At 39.3% G+C, this 18,034-nt stretch overlaps 1 protein-coding gene across 1 annotated transcript in view; it reads left to right on the top strand.

Moving 5' to 3' along the window:
• NPAS3 (neuronal PAS domain protein 3) overlaps positions 1–18,034 on the top strand; it is a 564,171-nt gene that overhangs the window by 481,820 nt on the left and 64,317 nt on the right. Inside the window, exon 5 of the mRNA XM_065403876.1 lies at positions 4,946–5,064. Within this exon, the coding sequence (XP_065259948.1) occupies positions 4,946–5,064 (119 nt within the window). The remainder of the gene's footprint in view (positions 1–4,945; positions 5,065–18,034) is intronic.

Here is an 18,034-nt window from a genome sequence, read left to right as displayed (position 1 = left end):
ATTTTAGCAGTGTGTCTCCCCTCCTTAAAACTGTAGTATTGGAGCTGTGTTTTGCAGATGGTATGGGTCTGATCGATTGCCTGTTTTGGGGACCAGAAAGGAATTTTTTTGAGGCAAAATTGGCAGAGGCTGGGGGTGGGGGGGTTGCCTTCCTCACAGCATAGATAGCATAGAGGCACAGATAGGTTGGATATTAGGAAATACTATTTCACTAGGAGGGTGGTGAAGCACTGGAATAGGTTACCTAGGGAGGTTGTGGAATCTCCATCCTTAGAGGTTTTTAAGGCCCGGCTTGACAAAGCCTTGACTGGGATGATTTAGTTGGTGTTGGTCCTGCTTTGAGCAGGGGATTGGACTAGATGACCTCCTGAGGTCTCTTCCAACCCTAATATTCTATTATTCTATGATAGATTAAATAGGAGTAGGATTTAGTAATTAGTGGTACTGTAGTACCTTGTAGGGATGTTAGTTCCACAGTTTGTGGCAGGTTTCCAGTGTGGATGAAAGGCTAAAAAGATGAGAAATAAAAGACCTGGGCTTTTGCTGATGGACCTTGTACCTATGGTATGTGGGAGACCTTGTGGCCTTCATGGGCTAAGGTACTCCTCTTTTAGTACCCTCTGTGCTCCTCACCAAGGGGACATGGAGTGGAGGTGTAAAAGGATTCAGAAGAGCGAGCTGAATCCAAGGGGCAGGCTGAGAATAGTGTGCCTGGATTTAGGGGTTATATGGTAGGAGCCCTGTAACCCCCAGTGGGTATGTGAGTCTGGGTGACAGGGTGGGTTGCACCCCTCCCCGGTCAAGTTTAATGAAGTTGCAGCCTGCCGCTTAAAATCCATCCCTGTGCTGTCCTTGGTCGCCAATGTGTCTTGATCAAACAATATTTTTACTAGTAAAGTAAGAAAATTTGATCTGTAGGTTATTGAGAGAGGATGAGCATGGAAACAATATCATTTTAAGAGTTGTGTTTCTGATTAGAACCTCACTTTAAGACACAATAATATGGGGGGGGGAATAGGGTAGTTAACTGCTGACGATTAAATCTTCCTTGAAAGTCTTTTAATGCCTGGATAGAGGCAATAAACTGCAAAACTGTGCACAAAAGGAAATAGAAGTATTTTAAAAGGAATGTGTAAGCATCAAGTCCAACTGAAATTACATATTTGTGTTGCCCAGGTGCATGCCTGAATTTAGTGGTTCTCTATTGCACATACAAACTGTGACCAGATTTTGAGAATATTCAGGAAGATGCTTATAAGCCTACAATAGGACATGAGCTAGCAAGCATCCCTTTCTTGCTAATGTGTATGTCCCCTCCTATTTGGACTCCCCTTTGCAGTGTGTAAACAGCTCCTTGTTTTTCCTCTTGGTTCAATTTAACAAAGGTTTTTGTATCAAAGAAGAAGTGTAGGTGCAGGTGAAAGCTTATTTTAATGGTGTTGAGACCAAGTTGTTCTTTAACTGAATCCCCTTGAACTCAGCAGAGGTATTAATGTTGTAGCTTGTCATCTACCCCTCTGAAGCGCCTGGCCCTTTGAAAAAGTGAGCTCAAAAAACAATCTTTTGCGTGTTAACATGGGGAAAATACCATCTCTCTCTTCTTTTCTCTCATTTTTTTAGTACATATGACAAAAGGGTATGAGTGGGTGGATATTCATTTATGGAGCTTTGCCATCCTTTTCTTATTTACTTGGACTTTAAGACATAAATCATATCTGGGGCTTGCTCTCTCTCCTCAGGGACAAATTGTTTGAATATGTATATGTTTGTGCATCAGACATGGATACCGTGCTTCTGTTATTGCTGTTGGAGAGGTATGACTTACATTGTTCTATATTGTTTGGTTCTGTTTCATGAAGTCAGTGAGGCTCAATGCAGGTGCAGATGTCCATCCACAGAAAGCTCATTGCAGGATCTGGGCCTTAGTTCATGTGTTTCCCCCATTTGGGTCTGGCTGGGGGTTTTGCTTGACCTTTTAATCTGGGTAACACATTAGTACAGATATCACAGGATGCATTTTTATGCTCTTGGAGACAATGTATACATTCCTTCTGCCTTCCATACTCATATTGTCTTCAGTAATAGTTGGGAAGTACAAAGAATGCAGGATTGTTCTCTTGAACATCACCAATTGAAGCAAAGTAGGACTTTCCCAGATTCTTGCTTTTTTGCACTTCTAAAATGCCAAAAGATCTCTTTAAACATGAAATGTTTTAGATTTTCATTCTGATGGCACTTAGATTGCTATTCTCCTTCGATATAATTGGAAAAAATATTATTAAATGGCTCAGTGATTAACATTTAAAATCAACTCTTGGGCATTCACAGTGGCCATATTCCACCGTTTATCTCTCTGCAAATCTCACATTGACGTCAGTAGGTGTGTTCTGTGCATGTAGCAAGGGTAGAATATGTCCCTGTGACTTTTTATCCTACCTTTAAAATACCATATGCATAATGATGATTAACATTATTAAATAACATTGCATGATATAACGTTCACGGAAAGATATATAGGTTGTATAGATATGTTAAAGGTCAAATAATGTCAAGCTTGTGATACAAGCTCAAAAGAACCCAGGAAATATTCAGTGCCAAGGATACTTTACTAAATATAGGTTGTTTCACTTTTCTTCAGAAATGTGAATTAAGGATAAAATGTTCTCATCTTTACATTTCTTGGGTATGATATGTTCATGCCACAGCTTTAATTTTATTCAGATGCAAGGTTTTGTGTGTTTAATTAACATTACTTCTGTGTGTTTAGGTAATTACCATTACAACACATGGGGACATGTCGTACTTATTGCCTGTATTAGGGTATAATGCGCTGGACTGCAACTACTGCACATGTTAAGCTGATTCTCGCATTTCTTCACACAGCAGGAAGCACTCATGCTGTGGTTTCTTAATGTACTCTTAAAGCACTGTACTGTAGGCAGTAATAATTAATAATGATTCTCATATCACAAGTACTGCTTGTATTCTGGTTGGCCCTTCATTGCTGTATCAGAGTTCCAGTAACCTTGACCCTGAAATAAATTTCCTTTTTTTGAAAGTTTCATTTCTTAGATGTTGCAAACATGATATTGTTGAGCAGAGCTGAATTTTTTGAGGCCAGGTTTGTGGCATGGATTCTGATGGCTTCATGTTTGTTCAGGTCTCTAAGGACCAGCACCAATAAATGTGAAAGAGACAACAGTAGATTGGCATACTTTTCCATTTCCACCAGGATGAAAAAAAAAGCTCTAAATTAAGTCTAACCTTAAATGTATAATCTGTCCTTGGGAAAAAAAAAAAAAAGGATATAGCATCTTCAAGCTCTCAGCATCCCTTACGAGAAAAAATTGGTTCTAAGGGTCTCTGATCTTGTGTTTTAGTAAAATAGAACTGCACGGCTGACTGACAGTTCTGATCTAAAGCATTTACGTTTAAGTTTTGATCTCTCTGCTTTTGATTAAAACTAATGAGCTCATTTAATTCAAAATGGGAATCTCTGATAAGAGAAATAAGGTTGATGTGATTGGATTAGAGGGGCAAATTAAACTCTTAGAGCAGAAGTTTGTGCTTATATAGTGTATTAAAAAGCTGTTGGCGTATTATGGCGTGTTAGATGATGAGAAAAATTTCATAGTAATTCATATTTAATCAGAAGAAATGAAAGTACTAAATATAACATGGCTCTGCTTTTCCCTCGAGTGATAAAGAGCTGTACATTTAAAATGACATCGAATTCATGCTCTCTAAAACAAAAAACCTTAAAAGAGATACTAAAGAAAGGGGCATTCTTGTCAGCAGTTTCATCATAACAGAGTTGAAATGCCATAAATACAAGAAAACGTGACCACATTAGAACAAGCACAACACAAGATAATCCTTAGCTCACAAGCAAGCAGGGTTTGTATGTGCTGCATATCAAATGCTTTTATAAATACTTGGAATGGTTTTGACCAGAAATTGATCATATTCTCTAAAAGGACAGCAACAAGGTATTTTTCTTGATTTTAAACATCTTTTTTTTTTATTCATTGTTGCTTATAATAACTCCTTGGAACTGAAATATGTTTCATTCCCAGCAGTTGTTTGTTGTAGGGTTGCTCCAGAAGCTTCTGTGAATTATTTGTTAGAAGAAAACATTGCATAGAAACCTTTGGACTGAAAACAAAAATATTAAAAAGTTGCATGGGGAACATGGTGATATTACATTCCCTAAATCTGCATATATTATTTTATCATACTTGGCACATAACATTTGTTCTTATCTACTATATGTCGTGTGGCTGAGGCATCTGAACACAAAGGTGTGGTCTGTAGTTTCAAAGAGGAAACTTCACTTAACGCTAAATGGATCTTGAAGCCGTTCCATCGTCATTAGTCACTAATACCTAATTATTATTGTTATTATTGCCAATCATAATAGTAGTGCTTTTCATCTGATGGTCACATGATGCTTTCTGGGTATTAATTAACCCAAACTAATGGGGAAACTGAGGCATCAAGAGCTGAAGTGTGACCAAGGTGTCACAGCAAACAAAGTAGGGAAAATGGGGGATAGAATTCTGGATTAGAATTTGCAGATGTATTTCAGTAGACAGCCTTGCCTCCCCAATAACACTGACCCTGTCACATAACATTAAGGAACTTCACAATTAAAAAAAAAAAAGCTAACAGCATAATTGCGTAGGAAAGAGTTAATGAGGCAACTCTGTGTTTAAAATTCTTTGGGAAAAAAGAACCTGAAAATGAGAGTTACTGTTTGTACATATATTTTTCAATTTTTTTTTGCTAAATAAACATTTTGTAAATGAGGTAAATTGATTACAACACTCAGCATCCATCAGTCATTTATTTTTAGCGAGTTCAAGGATTGCACCTGAGAAATAGCTTAGAGGGGCTGTATAAAAATCTAAATCATCTGTGTATGTATTTTTTTTCTATTCCCTAGTGGAATCAACAAGCCCCAGTCTACTAACCACTGACAACACCCTAGAGCGCTCTTTTTTCATCCGAATGAAATCTACTCTGACCAAGCGAGGAGTGCACATCAAATCATCAGGATACAAGGTAAGCTTTGCTCTGCAACATGAAATATTGACATCTTCAAATTATCCAACCTTATGTCAAATGTACATATTATGTTCATTTTTGCTCCATGCTCACCTCACTGTATGTATATTAATAGACAAGGGAATTAAGCATTAATTGTTTAAATTTGCTTCACATTCATTATTAAAATACAGGTGGTACATTTTTCCTCTATGAGATTTTGCAAATACACTAAACCTCCGTTATACTAGTCTTCATTATGGACAACACTTTTTTTTTACACTCAAAATACTAGTCTTCAAAGGATGGGAGTGTATTAAGCCAAGAAAGGTAAGTCAAAATAATATCCCTATTAATATTAGAAAATTGCCACACATAAATGTTTTCATAATCTTTTTTTCTAGTTAGTTTGACTTTAGGTCATATCTCAGAGTGATCATCATACCAGCTCTCACCAGATGGAATGCTATAGATATTTAATGCTTTCCACCATTCAAGCTGAAGTAGACAACAAGTTACACTGAATACTCTTCCACCATTTTTCTTACGCTGTCTGCCCATGGGGCAACTGCTGTAAGGGCTGACTTCTTCTCAAGAAACATTACATTGTTGGATTTCTTTAAGAGGTGAAGCTCTCATCCTCCTTAACAACAATTTCATTTTTCTTTAATCATATATAACCCATAGTGCCTATGGCTAGAAATGGCTTTGCTGCACATCAAGAGTATGAGGGAAAGCACATTTTTAGCATTGTCATCTTCTGAGATGAAATGTCTCGTCCATTAAATATTGTGACAAATACCTGAGTGACACTCCAGTACTTAAGGAAGTGGGCCTGAGCATGTTTACATATTTAAAGAAGATGTGTCAGTGATCTTTTTAAAACTTTGAACAGTATTTTTTAGTTTAGAGATGGAGTAGAGTAGTTTTGAAATAGAATTCTTCACTTCACCCAACTAAAAAAAAAAATCTCTGTGAATATAACATCAAGGTATTCTACTTAACAATTGAGAATCTCCTGGTGAAAATATCTTCCTTGCAAGTAAATGAGTTGGAGTCTTTTTGTTGAATGGTGTCTGGATCTTGGTGATTTCAAGTTGTTGTTAATGGGATTTAGAGTCTTTCACTCCAAGTCACTGATTTCATAAGGCACCAAAAGTTATCATCGGATGGCTGTTTAGTTGTCAACACTTGAATTGATGGTCTCAATACAATTCATACTGGGCAGGTTGCCACATCACAGAAAACATTGACACTGGGACCTTTGTTGGCAGTTCTGGGAGGGAGGCAAAGGAATGAATGGATGTGGAAGTTGAACAACCCTCTCTACGTCTACACCACTCGCCACTTTTGGTGGTATATAGGGTAGCATAGCTACAAGCCTCAGTGAAAAGCAAGCTGTGCTCACACTGCCATGTGTATATGTCAGTGACAGACTGTGGCAGGGGGGAAGCCGCAGGGAAAGCTTCAGCAGCAGAACCTTTCCCCACTTGTCAGAGTCTTTACCTTCAGTGGGGAAGGGCTCCAGCAGTGGGGAGCTAGCAGAGCCTTTCCCATCAGCCTCCCTATTGCCGGAGTCCTTAACTGCAGTGGGGAAAACCTCCAGCAACAGGGAGCTGCGGGTTAGTCTTTCCCTCCAGCAAGAAAATGCTCTAGCAGTGGGGAACTGCCACAGCCCTTCCCTGCTGCCCTCAGGCTGCCAGTGTCTTTCCCTGCTCCTGGAGTCTTTTCCTATGGCAGAGAAAGGTTCGAGCCACTGGGAGGCTGCAGGACAGTACACGGGTAAAAATAGCAGTGTAGATGGGGAGGCATGGCTTGGGCAAGTAGAGAGCTATGTAGGGTACGTACTTGGGTAAGTACCCACACCCTTCAGGCATGCCTGTACTCTATTCACCCTAGCCAGGCCTCACTGTCTACACTGTTACTTTAACCCATGCTGGAAGTGAGAGCTACTTGAGCACATACTCAGCACACCGTCAAAAGAAGCATGCAGTGTAGATGTAGCCTTAGACATGGTGCCTCTAGGCTAGGACTTGGTTACACTGGCAGGGAACTTGCATCGTAGTTGGCTGTGCTGTAATTGGATTGTGAATAAGTAGAAGAATTCACTTTTCAAGATTTTCAATCTGCCATCTTTCACCAGCAGTGAATGTTACAGAATACGGGAAACTGGACTCAAGTGCTGAAGTTTCATCCTTATCTCTCTCCATTTTGGCTGTATTCCTATAATCCTATGTTGGTGTAGGCCCAAATAGGGGGCCACATCATCTACTATGGAACAGCAAAACAGGATGGGTCTTTATCTCTGAGTTTACTGTTAAAGTAGATTTATGCCACACTTTTAACATGTTTTAAAGATGTTTGTATAAGAATGTTCTGGGGGGTTGTCTGTTTTGTTTTACGAAAGAAGAAAATACACTTTTTTTGGAAGTGTTGAAGTTCAGACAGTTTTTGAAATGCTCACTAGGGCATTTACTCAATACGAGACACTATAGTTAAGGCTATGTTTAGATAGCTGTCCATAGCATAGTGACCCCTAATAAAATGGTATATTGACAGCAGGAAAAGTGAATCATGTACATTTTTAAATCAACATGAGACCTTTTTTATTTAAATATAATTCTCAATTTTTGTAATTTATATCCAAATATAAAGAACACATCAGCCTTTGTTATTAAACCTGCCAAGAAGAATAAAATTCAATTGCTCTAGTGAGTGCCAATGACACTTACAGGAAAGCTCCCATCTTCTTCATTGACCATCAGAAATCCAGTGGTAGACCAGAACCTTTTTGGGTCCAGGCATGTTTTATTAAAATAAACAGAAAGGACAAAGAGCCTTGTGCAGCGGATAGGCAACTAAAAAATAAGGTAGACAAAGGAAGGAGCACTATCCAAATTGCACTGCAGCTGTGGACATGCCACAAAGAAAAGACACATGACTGCCCCCAATATGAAAAAGTAGTGCAGCACAGCAAGGCACACAGCGAAGTTCTGTGCCATGAGACAATGTGGGATCACTCGGTAAGTCCTGCTGCTCTAAAGGCTAACCCAAGAAACGGCTTCTTTAGACAGTAAGTGAATCAGATGATCCATGAGGCGCTTGGGCAGTCCTCACAATGGGAGAGCCCCTACCTCAGAAGAAATTGCGTAAGATTGAGAACGGGTCCGAAAATGAGATTGCTGAATCAGTTGTATTGATCTAGTCCATCCCCCTTTAGGACAGATTTAATTAGTCCTAAATTATCACTACAGATGAAAGCCTAGTCTCTTGTCCCTTAAATTATGCTCATATAAACAGCTGTTTTTATCTAGAATAGGGAAATCATTACATGATTCATCTGACCCCGCCTCCCCATTCTCTTTTCAGTGTGTTCCATCTTCCTCCTTTTCCTGAATGGAGCTTCGCCCATGCTTATGCTGGGAGCTTATAGGGAAAGATTATACATGCATTGTTGTATATCTATTTTATTTTCAGGAAGTAAACCAAAAACGTATAAGAGTAAAGCAAGAAGGCATGTAGTCAGCTGACAAAACACAATGAAAACAAATAAAAAGAAACAATGATAATGGTTCAATTCACTGCAAACCTCAGGATTTATTACTGTTACAGCTGTTATCTAAGATACATGATGCCAAGGCTTACTGTGCTTCTCATTGCTAGAAATGTATCACTTTATCTTTTTTCTGCCTTCTTTCATCAATATAAAGAGACCTTACTTTTTTTTGGATTTTCTTTCCATTTTATCTGCTTCCCTCTTTGTTTTCCTCGGGGGGTGGGGGGATGCCTCATCTGTCTCTTAAACACTCAGACCTGAGTTCAGAGTTTATATTGTTCTACTTTTAGACATGATCAAAGCCAGTTTTAATTGAAGACGATGTCAAATCAAATGATACGTTTCCTGATCCACTGTGATATGTTGTGATGATCAGGATCTAATACCTCTGCACCCAGGGCCGACGGGGGGTGGGGGGGGTGAGCCAGCACAAATTACCGGGGCCCGGTGGTCCGGAAGGGGCCCCGGCTTCCCCCCCCCCCCCCCCCCCCCGTTGGCCCTGTTTAGCCGGTCCACCCTTGCTGGGGGGCCCGAAAAAATTCCGGGCCCGGCTTCCCCCCCACTTGTCGGCCCTGTTTAGCTGGTCCGCTCTTGCTGGGGGGCCCCAAAAAAATTTTTCACCGGGGCCCGAACCCGCTCTCGGCAGCCCTGTCTGCACCTCCCAGGATACTAGGCATCTCACAGGGGGTGGGGCGGAAGTGGGAGCATGTCCCCATCCTCCTGCCCAACAGCCTGCAGGGCAGGCCAGCCAAAAGGATGGTACAGCCTGTACAGTCACATTGCATACTTGACCACTCTATAACTGTATATAAAAATAATGTTGAAAAACGTATACCTGCAAAACTGAAAAAATTTTTGAAAGTCTGTAAAATAATGTACACAAATTAGTCTTTGTGGTCTAAGTTAATTACTTTTTTCTATTGTCCAGTGCTAATTTTCTACACACTAGTTTATAATTAGACATTTTCACATGGCTGTGTTCTCTATTGTGAAGTCTCTATTAAAGTCGTAGTAAAGGTGGTAGCCAGTTGCATATTAATTTTAGTGCTTGAAATCCAAACTTCCTGTAGAATTTACATTCGCATTCAGAGTTCTCATAATGCCAGATCATTTTCTTGAGACTCCTGATTTTTTTCTAATTTCTAGTTTACCTCAGTTTAATGTTTTAGGCTACGTTTACACTACTGAGGGATTGACGCTGCTCCGATCAATGCACTGGGGGTCGATTTAGCGGGTCTAGTGAAGACCCACTAAATCAACGGCACAGCACTCTCCGATCGATTCCGGTACTCCACCGGGAATGAGAGGAGTAAGGTAAGTCAATGGGAGACGCTCTCCCATCGACCCAGCATGGTGTAGACACTGCAGTAAGTCGACCTAAGTTATGCTACTCCAGCTACGTGAATTTAGGGAGTTGGATGCCTGCCTGCCCTTTGTGCCTTTTGAAAATCTCACCTTTAAGGATTTAGATCTTTATCTGCAAGATGTCTATGCTCTAGAACTGGGCTGCAGTAGATGCTAAACAGGTGGGGAAGGCCTGCTTCTTTTTTAAAGGCCCACCAGGGGGTGTTCCACTGTGGACTTTGAGCCATCCTGCTCGGCATTAACAGATGGCTCTACTACTGAAAACATTCCTGGCACCACTTTGATTTTTAAACACTTATGGTGCAGCACAATCATGGAAGGCCAGAATTTACTCCATATATTCTTACCTATTTTTAATTGAATTAAAAGATTTAAATGAACCATAAATGATCATGATTGCCAAGTCTCTATTGGTTGGCTAGAAGCAGTGCACCCGTTGCTTGATTCCAGACATTTCTTTCTGAATCTTTAGAACTAAGGACCAAAATGTTAATATTCAGTAGCCTGATTTTTAGGGGGAGCTGATCACCTTCAGCTATTACTGACTTCAGTGGAAGTTGTGGCTGTGCAGCACTCATGAAAATCAGACCACTTTTATTGTGGTATCCAAGTATGGATTTAAGTTTAAGCAATCAGGTTTGAACAGTTTGGTCTACATTCTTTACCTCTCTTTCATTATTTTGGTCCTGAATGCTTTTCATTTTTGGATCTCACAAATGAATTTCTGTCAGGCTTCCTTATCTTTCCTGATAAGATAGGACCTGAGAGCACAGCGTGACCTTTCTATACAAGAAGCAAGCTGTAGAAGTCAAAATTTCATCACAAGGCTCCAGCCACACCACCTTGAGTCACACTAACCCAGGGAAGGAGGAATAAGAAACCAACATCAGGAAACATATTATACAGAGAATTTTCTAAATGTCAGCACATACGTATCCCAGTTTCCTCAGCAATGAGGAGACTCGCAGGTAATTTGTCAGAGAGGATCTAGAATTTGAGGATCTAGAACTGATCTAGAATTTGCCCATGTAAATCGATGACCTTTAGGCAAAAGGAAGCTTGTCTGTTAGTAAGGATGCAGCATTCTTAGAAAAGAACACAACACTAACATGCCAATCTGAGCTTTATGATGTGTCTACCTGTAAATATACCAATATGGTGGAGAAAGGATGATCCTGGGACTAGGGTTATCTGGGTTCATTGCCTGGCTCTGCTATAGAATGGTTGTAAGATCTTGGGTAAGTCATAGGGTCATTTTTTCCAAAAGAACTCAGTTCCTATTTAAGCACCTAAATAAAGTGGCCAGATTTTCAAAAAGTACACAGCACCTGCCAGCTCCCATTGTTGTCAAGTTCTTATTCTAAATGCTGAGCACTTTTGGAATGGAAATGCCAACACCTCCCTACCTCAGAGAGATACTGAGAGAATGCATTAATTAATGTGTGAGATGCTCAAATATATGCTGATATGGACCATGTAAGAAGGTAGCTAGCTACTCTTATGTAAAAGGCCTTTTCAGTAGCAGTCAATGGAGATTGGAAGGACTCAGGCTTTGATCATTGACCCAGACTTCCTCATGATGACTGCAGATGCAATATTCTTGACACTTAAATCATTGTTTCTCTTGAATCTTGTCTTAAATTTTCACACAGCCTTTGAGTTCTGACTGCAGGTGCAATACGTTCCGTACTGTGTAAATGGAGGCTGGCTTAGCTCAAAAACTAGATTCTAAAAGAGAAGTAAAATATTAAGTTAAGCAAACTCAGTCTTTCAGAGAGAGATCAGTTATTTCCATCCATAAATCCACTTCTCATAGAATAAACAGCTACAGAGAATATCATCACAAATTTAGCAACAAGGGGTCCTGCTTTTGGTCACACAGCATCTTAAATCTGGAGCTAACTCCATTAAAGTGAGGTTATATTGGTGTAAAACAAGTGTGAGATCAGCAGTCAGTCCTATACATATTAAAATATTCCAGAAAGAAGAAGAGAACCTAATTATGGTATTCTTTAAGAAGGACCACAGACTACAGCATATGTGCAGCACATTCATTGGCAACTACAGTCATCTGGATTTTTTGAATGTATAGGGGAATATCCATGTGAATTATTTGAACAGTTATGTGAATTTTAAACACATAAGTGAATGTTTTGTAAGTTTGAAAGGGAGGAACTTACATACATACACAGGGCTAGAGCCTATCATTTGCTGTGCTAATAAGCAGAGAGCAGTGGAAAGAGAATGGTGGCATTCTCTTCTCACCACAAAAATAACCAGACAAAACACCTCATGGCACATAAGTGTGTGCTAGGAGAAATCCCTAGCATGCACCATGTTCCCAAAGGGGAAGGGTCTGTTGAAGCAAAGGTGTATTCAGTTCCCAAAGTTGACTAGCGTATCCACTGCTATCATCAGCCAGTGAGTGATTATTGGCAGTGGATCAACATGCTCAGTAGAGCAGCCATATGAGCCCCACAGTTCGTGTGGGTCTTGCCTACCAGTCTGGCAGGATTTCTTGTGCAGAAGATGCTTCTGCTAACACCCCTGCTCATTCTTGCTGCTCTGCTTAGCTAGTGCCAGTGGAGGGTTTGGCCCACTTCCCTTTCCCCATGTAAATATTTTATAAAGTGTTCCACTGTGTGTGTGTGTGTCCCTTTTTAGCCAACCCCACAACATGTCACAGTGGCTCAGTGTTCATAGAATCCTAGGACTGGAAGGGACCTCGAGAGATCTTCTAGTCCAGTCTCCTGCATTCAGCACTACCATGTTGCTATGCACAGTAGGCTAGGAAAAAACAAGGAGTTGATTAATTGAAAATGATGCATCTGATGCTAAGCAAGTGTGGAAGACCACCACACGTCTGTTCCTTTCTGGAGAAACAGTCCATCTGTCCACAAGTGGTGGTAATATTTTATTCAGCTAGCAACAGTAAGCCAGATTCAAACCCTGTTGTATGCAGGTGAAACTGAACTGAATTTCATGGAGTTGTATCTGCTGCTAGCAGGACTGAATTCAGCTCAATATGTCTGTGTGAGAACATTCATTTCTCAGTTTTTGCATGTCACCCAGATCTGGTAAAATGAAGTTAGCAATAGCTGATTAGGAAACATAAAGCTCATGATCCATAATCACAGCGTCTTCTCTTAATAGATATAGTAAGTTAAACATCTGATGTTAGGTATGCTTCTCCTCCCATTTGCTCCCATTTTACTCCAATGTAATACCATTGGCTTCAGTGGAGCTATTCCTGATTTACATGGTGTAAGTAAGAAGACAATCAGGCTTCTTGCAGATAATTTAACAGTGATGTTTCAGTGTTCTTCTGAAAGTCAGGTGAACTGTGGAATAAAAAGACTATTTCCAGAAGAAGGATCTATAATTATTTCCATAGTGCTCAGAGTGTGTCTGAAATATTCTGCATCTATAAACGTAATTATATTTTTGTAAGAATAAATGTAATTGTTTCCATTTGAGTGTTGAAACAAGAACTTTCTTTTTCACCCTAGACTAAGTGCTTCCCTCATGCATTAACTTTCATATGCCCAGGCAAACATACCTTCATTTTTCTTTTAAATATTGCGTACTGTTGGAGGATAAGAACTGGCGGGGAACAGTACAGTACCCCATGATATGTAAACATTTATCCAAAAAATAATAGATCATCTTTTAGCAACAATACGGTATAAAAGTCAAAAGAATAAGCTTGTGTGACCCTATGAGCCTTCTCCCTGTTGTCTTCTAGCCCTTATAACTAACAAGTGGCTATGGATAGGACTGGAATAGAGGACAGTTGAAACCCAAGTTTCCAGGAAATCAGCTCCTCTATGGAGGAAGGTGCCCCTTGTAGCACCAGTGAGTGGAAGTAACTGGTAGATCTGAAAAGCTCCATCTTCTTTTCCTGGTGATGCTAAATGAAGATATGATGAAATAGGGGAATGACTGATTTGGTATTTCAGTGTAAAATATGACAAGTTCCTGACATGTTATGAAATTGGGTGTGGGTGGGTGTATTTGGAGTTTGTAGGACTGTTTAGCTAGAGGGAGGCAAAAATACACAAGACTCTCAGGACCAAATTTTAAAAAGGAAGCATTTTTTTCATTGTTTCCTTTACATCGGTTAGTAAATATTTTACTAAGAAAATTACTTGGAAAATTCTGAATAATATACTATAAATATCTTCTGAAGAGAGTTATTCACCAAGCTTGAAGACTCCATTCAATTATTAACGTCTGATTGTTCCTAACATTGCACAGGAGTTCATAGGGAAGGATCCCACAAATCTCCTCATTCTCATGCACCTAGCACAGCTGCCAGGGACAACTGCAGGTCTTGCACTCGAGGGAGGGCAGGGATTGTGCAGGAAGGAGGTAAAGCCATGGAACTTCCTCCCTCCTTCCACATTAGCCCATGGAGAGGTTCAGGGCGCTGAGAGACAATTTTCCTTTCTGAGGCCAGGGGGAGGTATAGCACCCTCTACTGAAGTCACTGGTTAACTGCAATAATCTAGTTAATTGTATCATTTAATATAGACCTTACTATAAATAAATAGTGCATTCTGAATGGCGTCTGATTACCTGATTAGGACTAAGATTGTGCAACCATGCAATTACATAACTACACAGGCTGGGACTCGTTAGTAAATTTGCCATTTTTGAAATCATATGCCCTTCAAAGTGAAAAAAATAGTAGAGAAAATACCTTTAATGAAGAGTTTTCATGCTCATTAAAGATATCTGACATAATCATGAATCCATTCACTGTTTGTAATTTTTTCTTCACTGTTCTCACTATTTTCCTGATACAAATACATAATGTGATATGCTCGGCCTCCACATCTCCATCAGAAGCAGGCCGCTTCTTTGTTAGTTTCATGAAAGCTATCCTGGTTGAAGACATGTAGCCTGTTTAGCGAACTGTCTGTCCATGTGACAATTCTTCATGCTTTGTTTTTGCTGTAACAGATCCATTTTTTTTCTATCATTGGACAGCGATGTTGTAAACACTGAATGACCCCATCACATAATTAAGGAGAAGCTGGAAAGCATCATTACCTTCTACCTTTTATTTTTTACCAATGTTTCTTCTCAAGTTTCTAAAGTTTTCTGTTATTTTGTATCCAGGTTCTCACCTGCATCGGCATCATCATGTCATTATTGTTTTATTGCCTAATCTTCAGTATTCATCATCTTCATTATATTAATGAATTTATCCTTGAAACGCCCCTCGGTGTTAGGAAAAATATTCAACCCATTTTACAGATGAAGCACAGCAAGATTAAGTGACTCACCCAAGATCACACACAAAGCTGTGACAGAACCAGGAATTGAACCCAGATCTTTTAAGTTCCAATTTAGTGCTTTAACCCTAGCCCATCCTTACGTCTATTATAGGTGTACTGCCAAATCTTCTTCCATGTTCCTGGAACTGATAGTTCAGCTCCTGTAATTGGTACTTCACTTGTTTTGATTGCTGACCTGTTAAAATGAAATGCCAAATAATAAACTATTAGACCCAGCCGCTTGAAGTTTACTAGAACCCTCATGGGGAACACTGGAGAGGACTTCCCTAGTTCACCTCGCAGAACAGCCATGAAGAGAAGAGACAAAAGGGAGGGGAAAACCATCTTCATCCTGGAAGCTAGTATGGGAGAAAATATAGGGCTCCCTGCCAGCAGTGGGGAGAGGGAGAGGAAAGGGACAAGGAGAAGAGGCTTCCCCCTTTTCAAGCAAGCAAGCAGGAGCCAGTACTGTTTTGCCTCTATCTGGAGGGGTGGATTGTAATTTCATGGGATGCGTTGTGGTGTTGGCCTGTTGGGCTTTTGCCCACCAAGTAAATGACAGTCCTAAGGAGAAGAAGAAGGCCTATATTTAAACAGAGATGCCAAAGAGAACATAGAATAATACTCACCAAGTCTGTTCTTTTTATATAAATGAATATTTTATTAATGTTATCAATAGTTTTTCAAAACTGTAATACATTTTCCAACTCCAAAGAGGTACCGGCTTTAGGATTTATCTGGCTCCTACATTCTATAGATACTGTTTGTGAAGTGGGACTTCCAGCTTATAGCCAGCAGTTCAAATTGACCAGTGTTCTGTTTCCTTGGCTCCTGGCTCTGTGTCAGGTCCTTGATACACTAAATAAAAGTAAATGTTTTCTTCAGGAAAAAACCCTAAATATTAAATCACAATTAAGTATTGTGTAAAATGTATATGTGTGAAAATATTGGGATAAAGGGCCTGATTCAGCACTGCCTTGCACCTTATGTAGCTACTTTCACCTGGGCAAAGAGTGCAAAATGGCAACAAATCTGAATTCTCCATTCACTCACATGGGTATTTTGCACCATTGTTCATTCACTTTTTACATGTGTAAATGGCAACAAAAGGTGCAAGGTCCATAGTTTTTGTAGCCCAGCTTTGCTTATTAGAAATAATAATATTTAGCATTCATAGACAGCAATGTTGCCCTATAGATCTCAAGGTGGTTTAAAAAGATGTGTATGCATTTTTATTCCCATTTTACAGAAGGGGAAACCAGAGCACAGAAAGATTAAGTGATTTTCTCAGTATCACACATGAAGCCAGTGGCAGAATGCAGAGAACCACTATCAGATACCCTGATCCTCTGGGTTTGTAGCTTTATCCTGATGCAGTAACTTGTGTACAGGGGATACACTTGAATGCTGCTGCTGCCTTTCTTAGAGGGAAAGTTGGCCACTATCCATATAATTTTAGCTCTATCCATATATTTCAGAAATTTCCAGAAGTTGGATTTTCTTCAAATCCAGATGTCCATTTCTCCATTTATCTAGAGTTGTTTGAAACATGGCCCTTAAAGAAAAAAAAATAAAGAAAAATGGTTATTCTGCCATTTCTAAATTCCGAGGTACTTGCCCTTGATTTATTCCATTAACAAAGGAATATCATATTCTCTATGAGGCTTGGAGAAAACCTATCTTAACCAATAAGAAGGCACAATGTAGATGTTTGGTTGTAATGATTTCAGTGTCTTCTTTTTACAGCATCATTAGGAAGCTGTCATTCTAATAATAATAATTCCCTTTTGACATCATGGAGGTAAAAAGAAATCATCGCTGACATCAAAAATGAGGTAATATTTCAGCAGTATTATTTCACTGAAGATAAAATGGAAGTCTTTATTACTCCCAATGCTTTTAAAGAAAGCTGAGCAAGGCTTATACTGACCCTGGAGCTTATACACTTTAATACATCTATAACCAGTACGAAATAAGTAATTTTAATTGTTATTACAATATTTTTTTAACATGGCTCTTCCTAAAAACCAACCATTTTGTGACTGGTTAAAAGAAATACATCAGTTTTTGGTAATAATTGTGGAAAAACAAGGCTTTCTTAATTTCCACCAATACCTGGGAAACAAGAAAATAAAAAACAACCCAGTATATTACAACTGAGGATAATTTTTCACCCAAATGTAATTGTAGAACTGGTATTCCAGAGTCCATGTAGAATGTATACAGAGGTCTGAGCTCTGAGTAGGTGACTTATTACATGTTTTTATGAATAGGTATTTCATTCTCTCTTTGAATGTCTTGTGCACATTTCTGTATGAATTGCTTGTTATTAAAAGGACACTGATAAGGTCTGTTTCATCACTTGTAAACAATATGTTTTACACTTTTGTTTGTAAAATCACTTTGGAAACTTCTAGCTGAAATTGGATTCTTTACTACCATTCTCCCCACCCCTTAGGTAGTCATACTGACTTGTAATTGTATGATCTATCTAATCTGTTTCTCCATCCTAAACTAATGTAATGTGGATATTTATGTAGTACTTGCAACTATGGTACCTGGACACCTCATTGAATCTGCCCAAATATGCCTGAACAAGCGTATCTGCCTAAACCCAGCACTGTTACTTAGGCAAAAGTCCCATCGAATTTGGTGGGAATTTTCCCTGAATTAATGACTGCAGGATTAAGTCCTTCATAAGTGGTGGGCTGTTGGTGGTGTTCTTTATTTTTTCCCTAAGAATCATTATTTTTTAAATAAGGTGGAAATCATATAGACTTTGCAA

This window comes from Emys orbicularis, chromosome 4 (genome assembly GCF_028017835.1).
Source record: "Emys orbicularis isolate rEmyOrb1 chromosome 4, rEmyOrb1.hap1, whole genome shotgun sequence".
Taxonomy (NCBI): Eukaryota; Metazoa; Chordata; order Testudines; family Emydidae; genus Emys; species Emys orbicularis.
The sequence above is the reverse complement of the archived record's forward strand: the minus strand, read 5'-3'. Positions and strand labels throughout refer to the sequence as shown.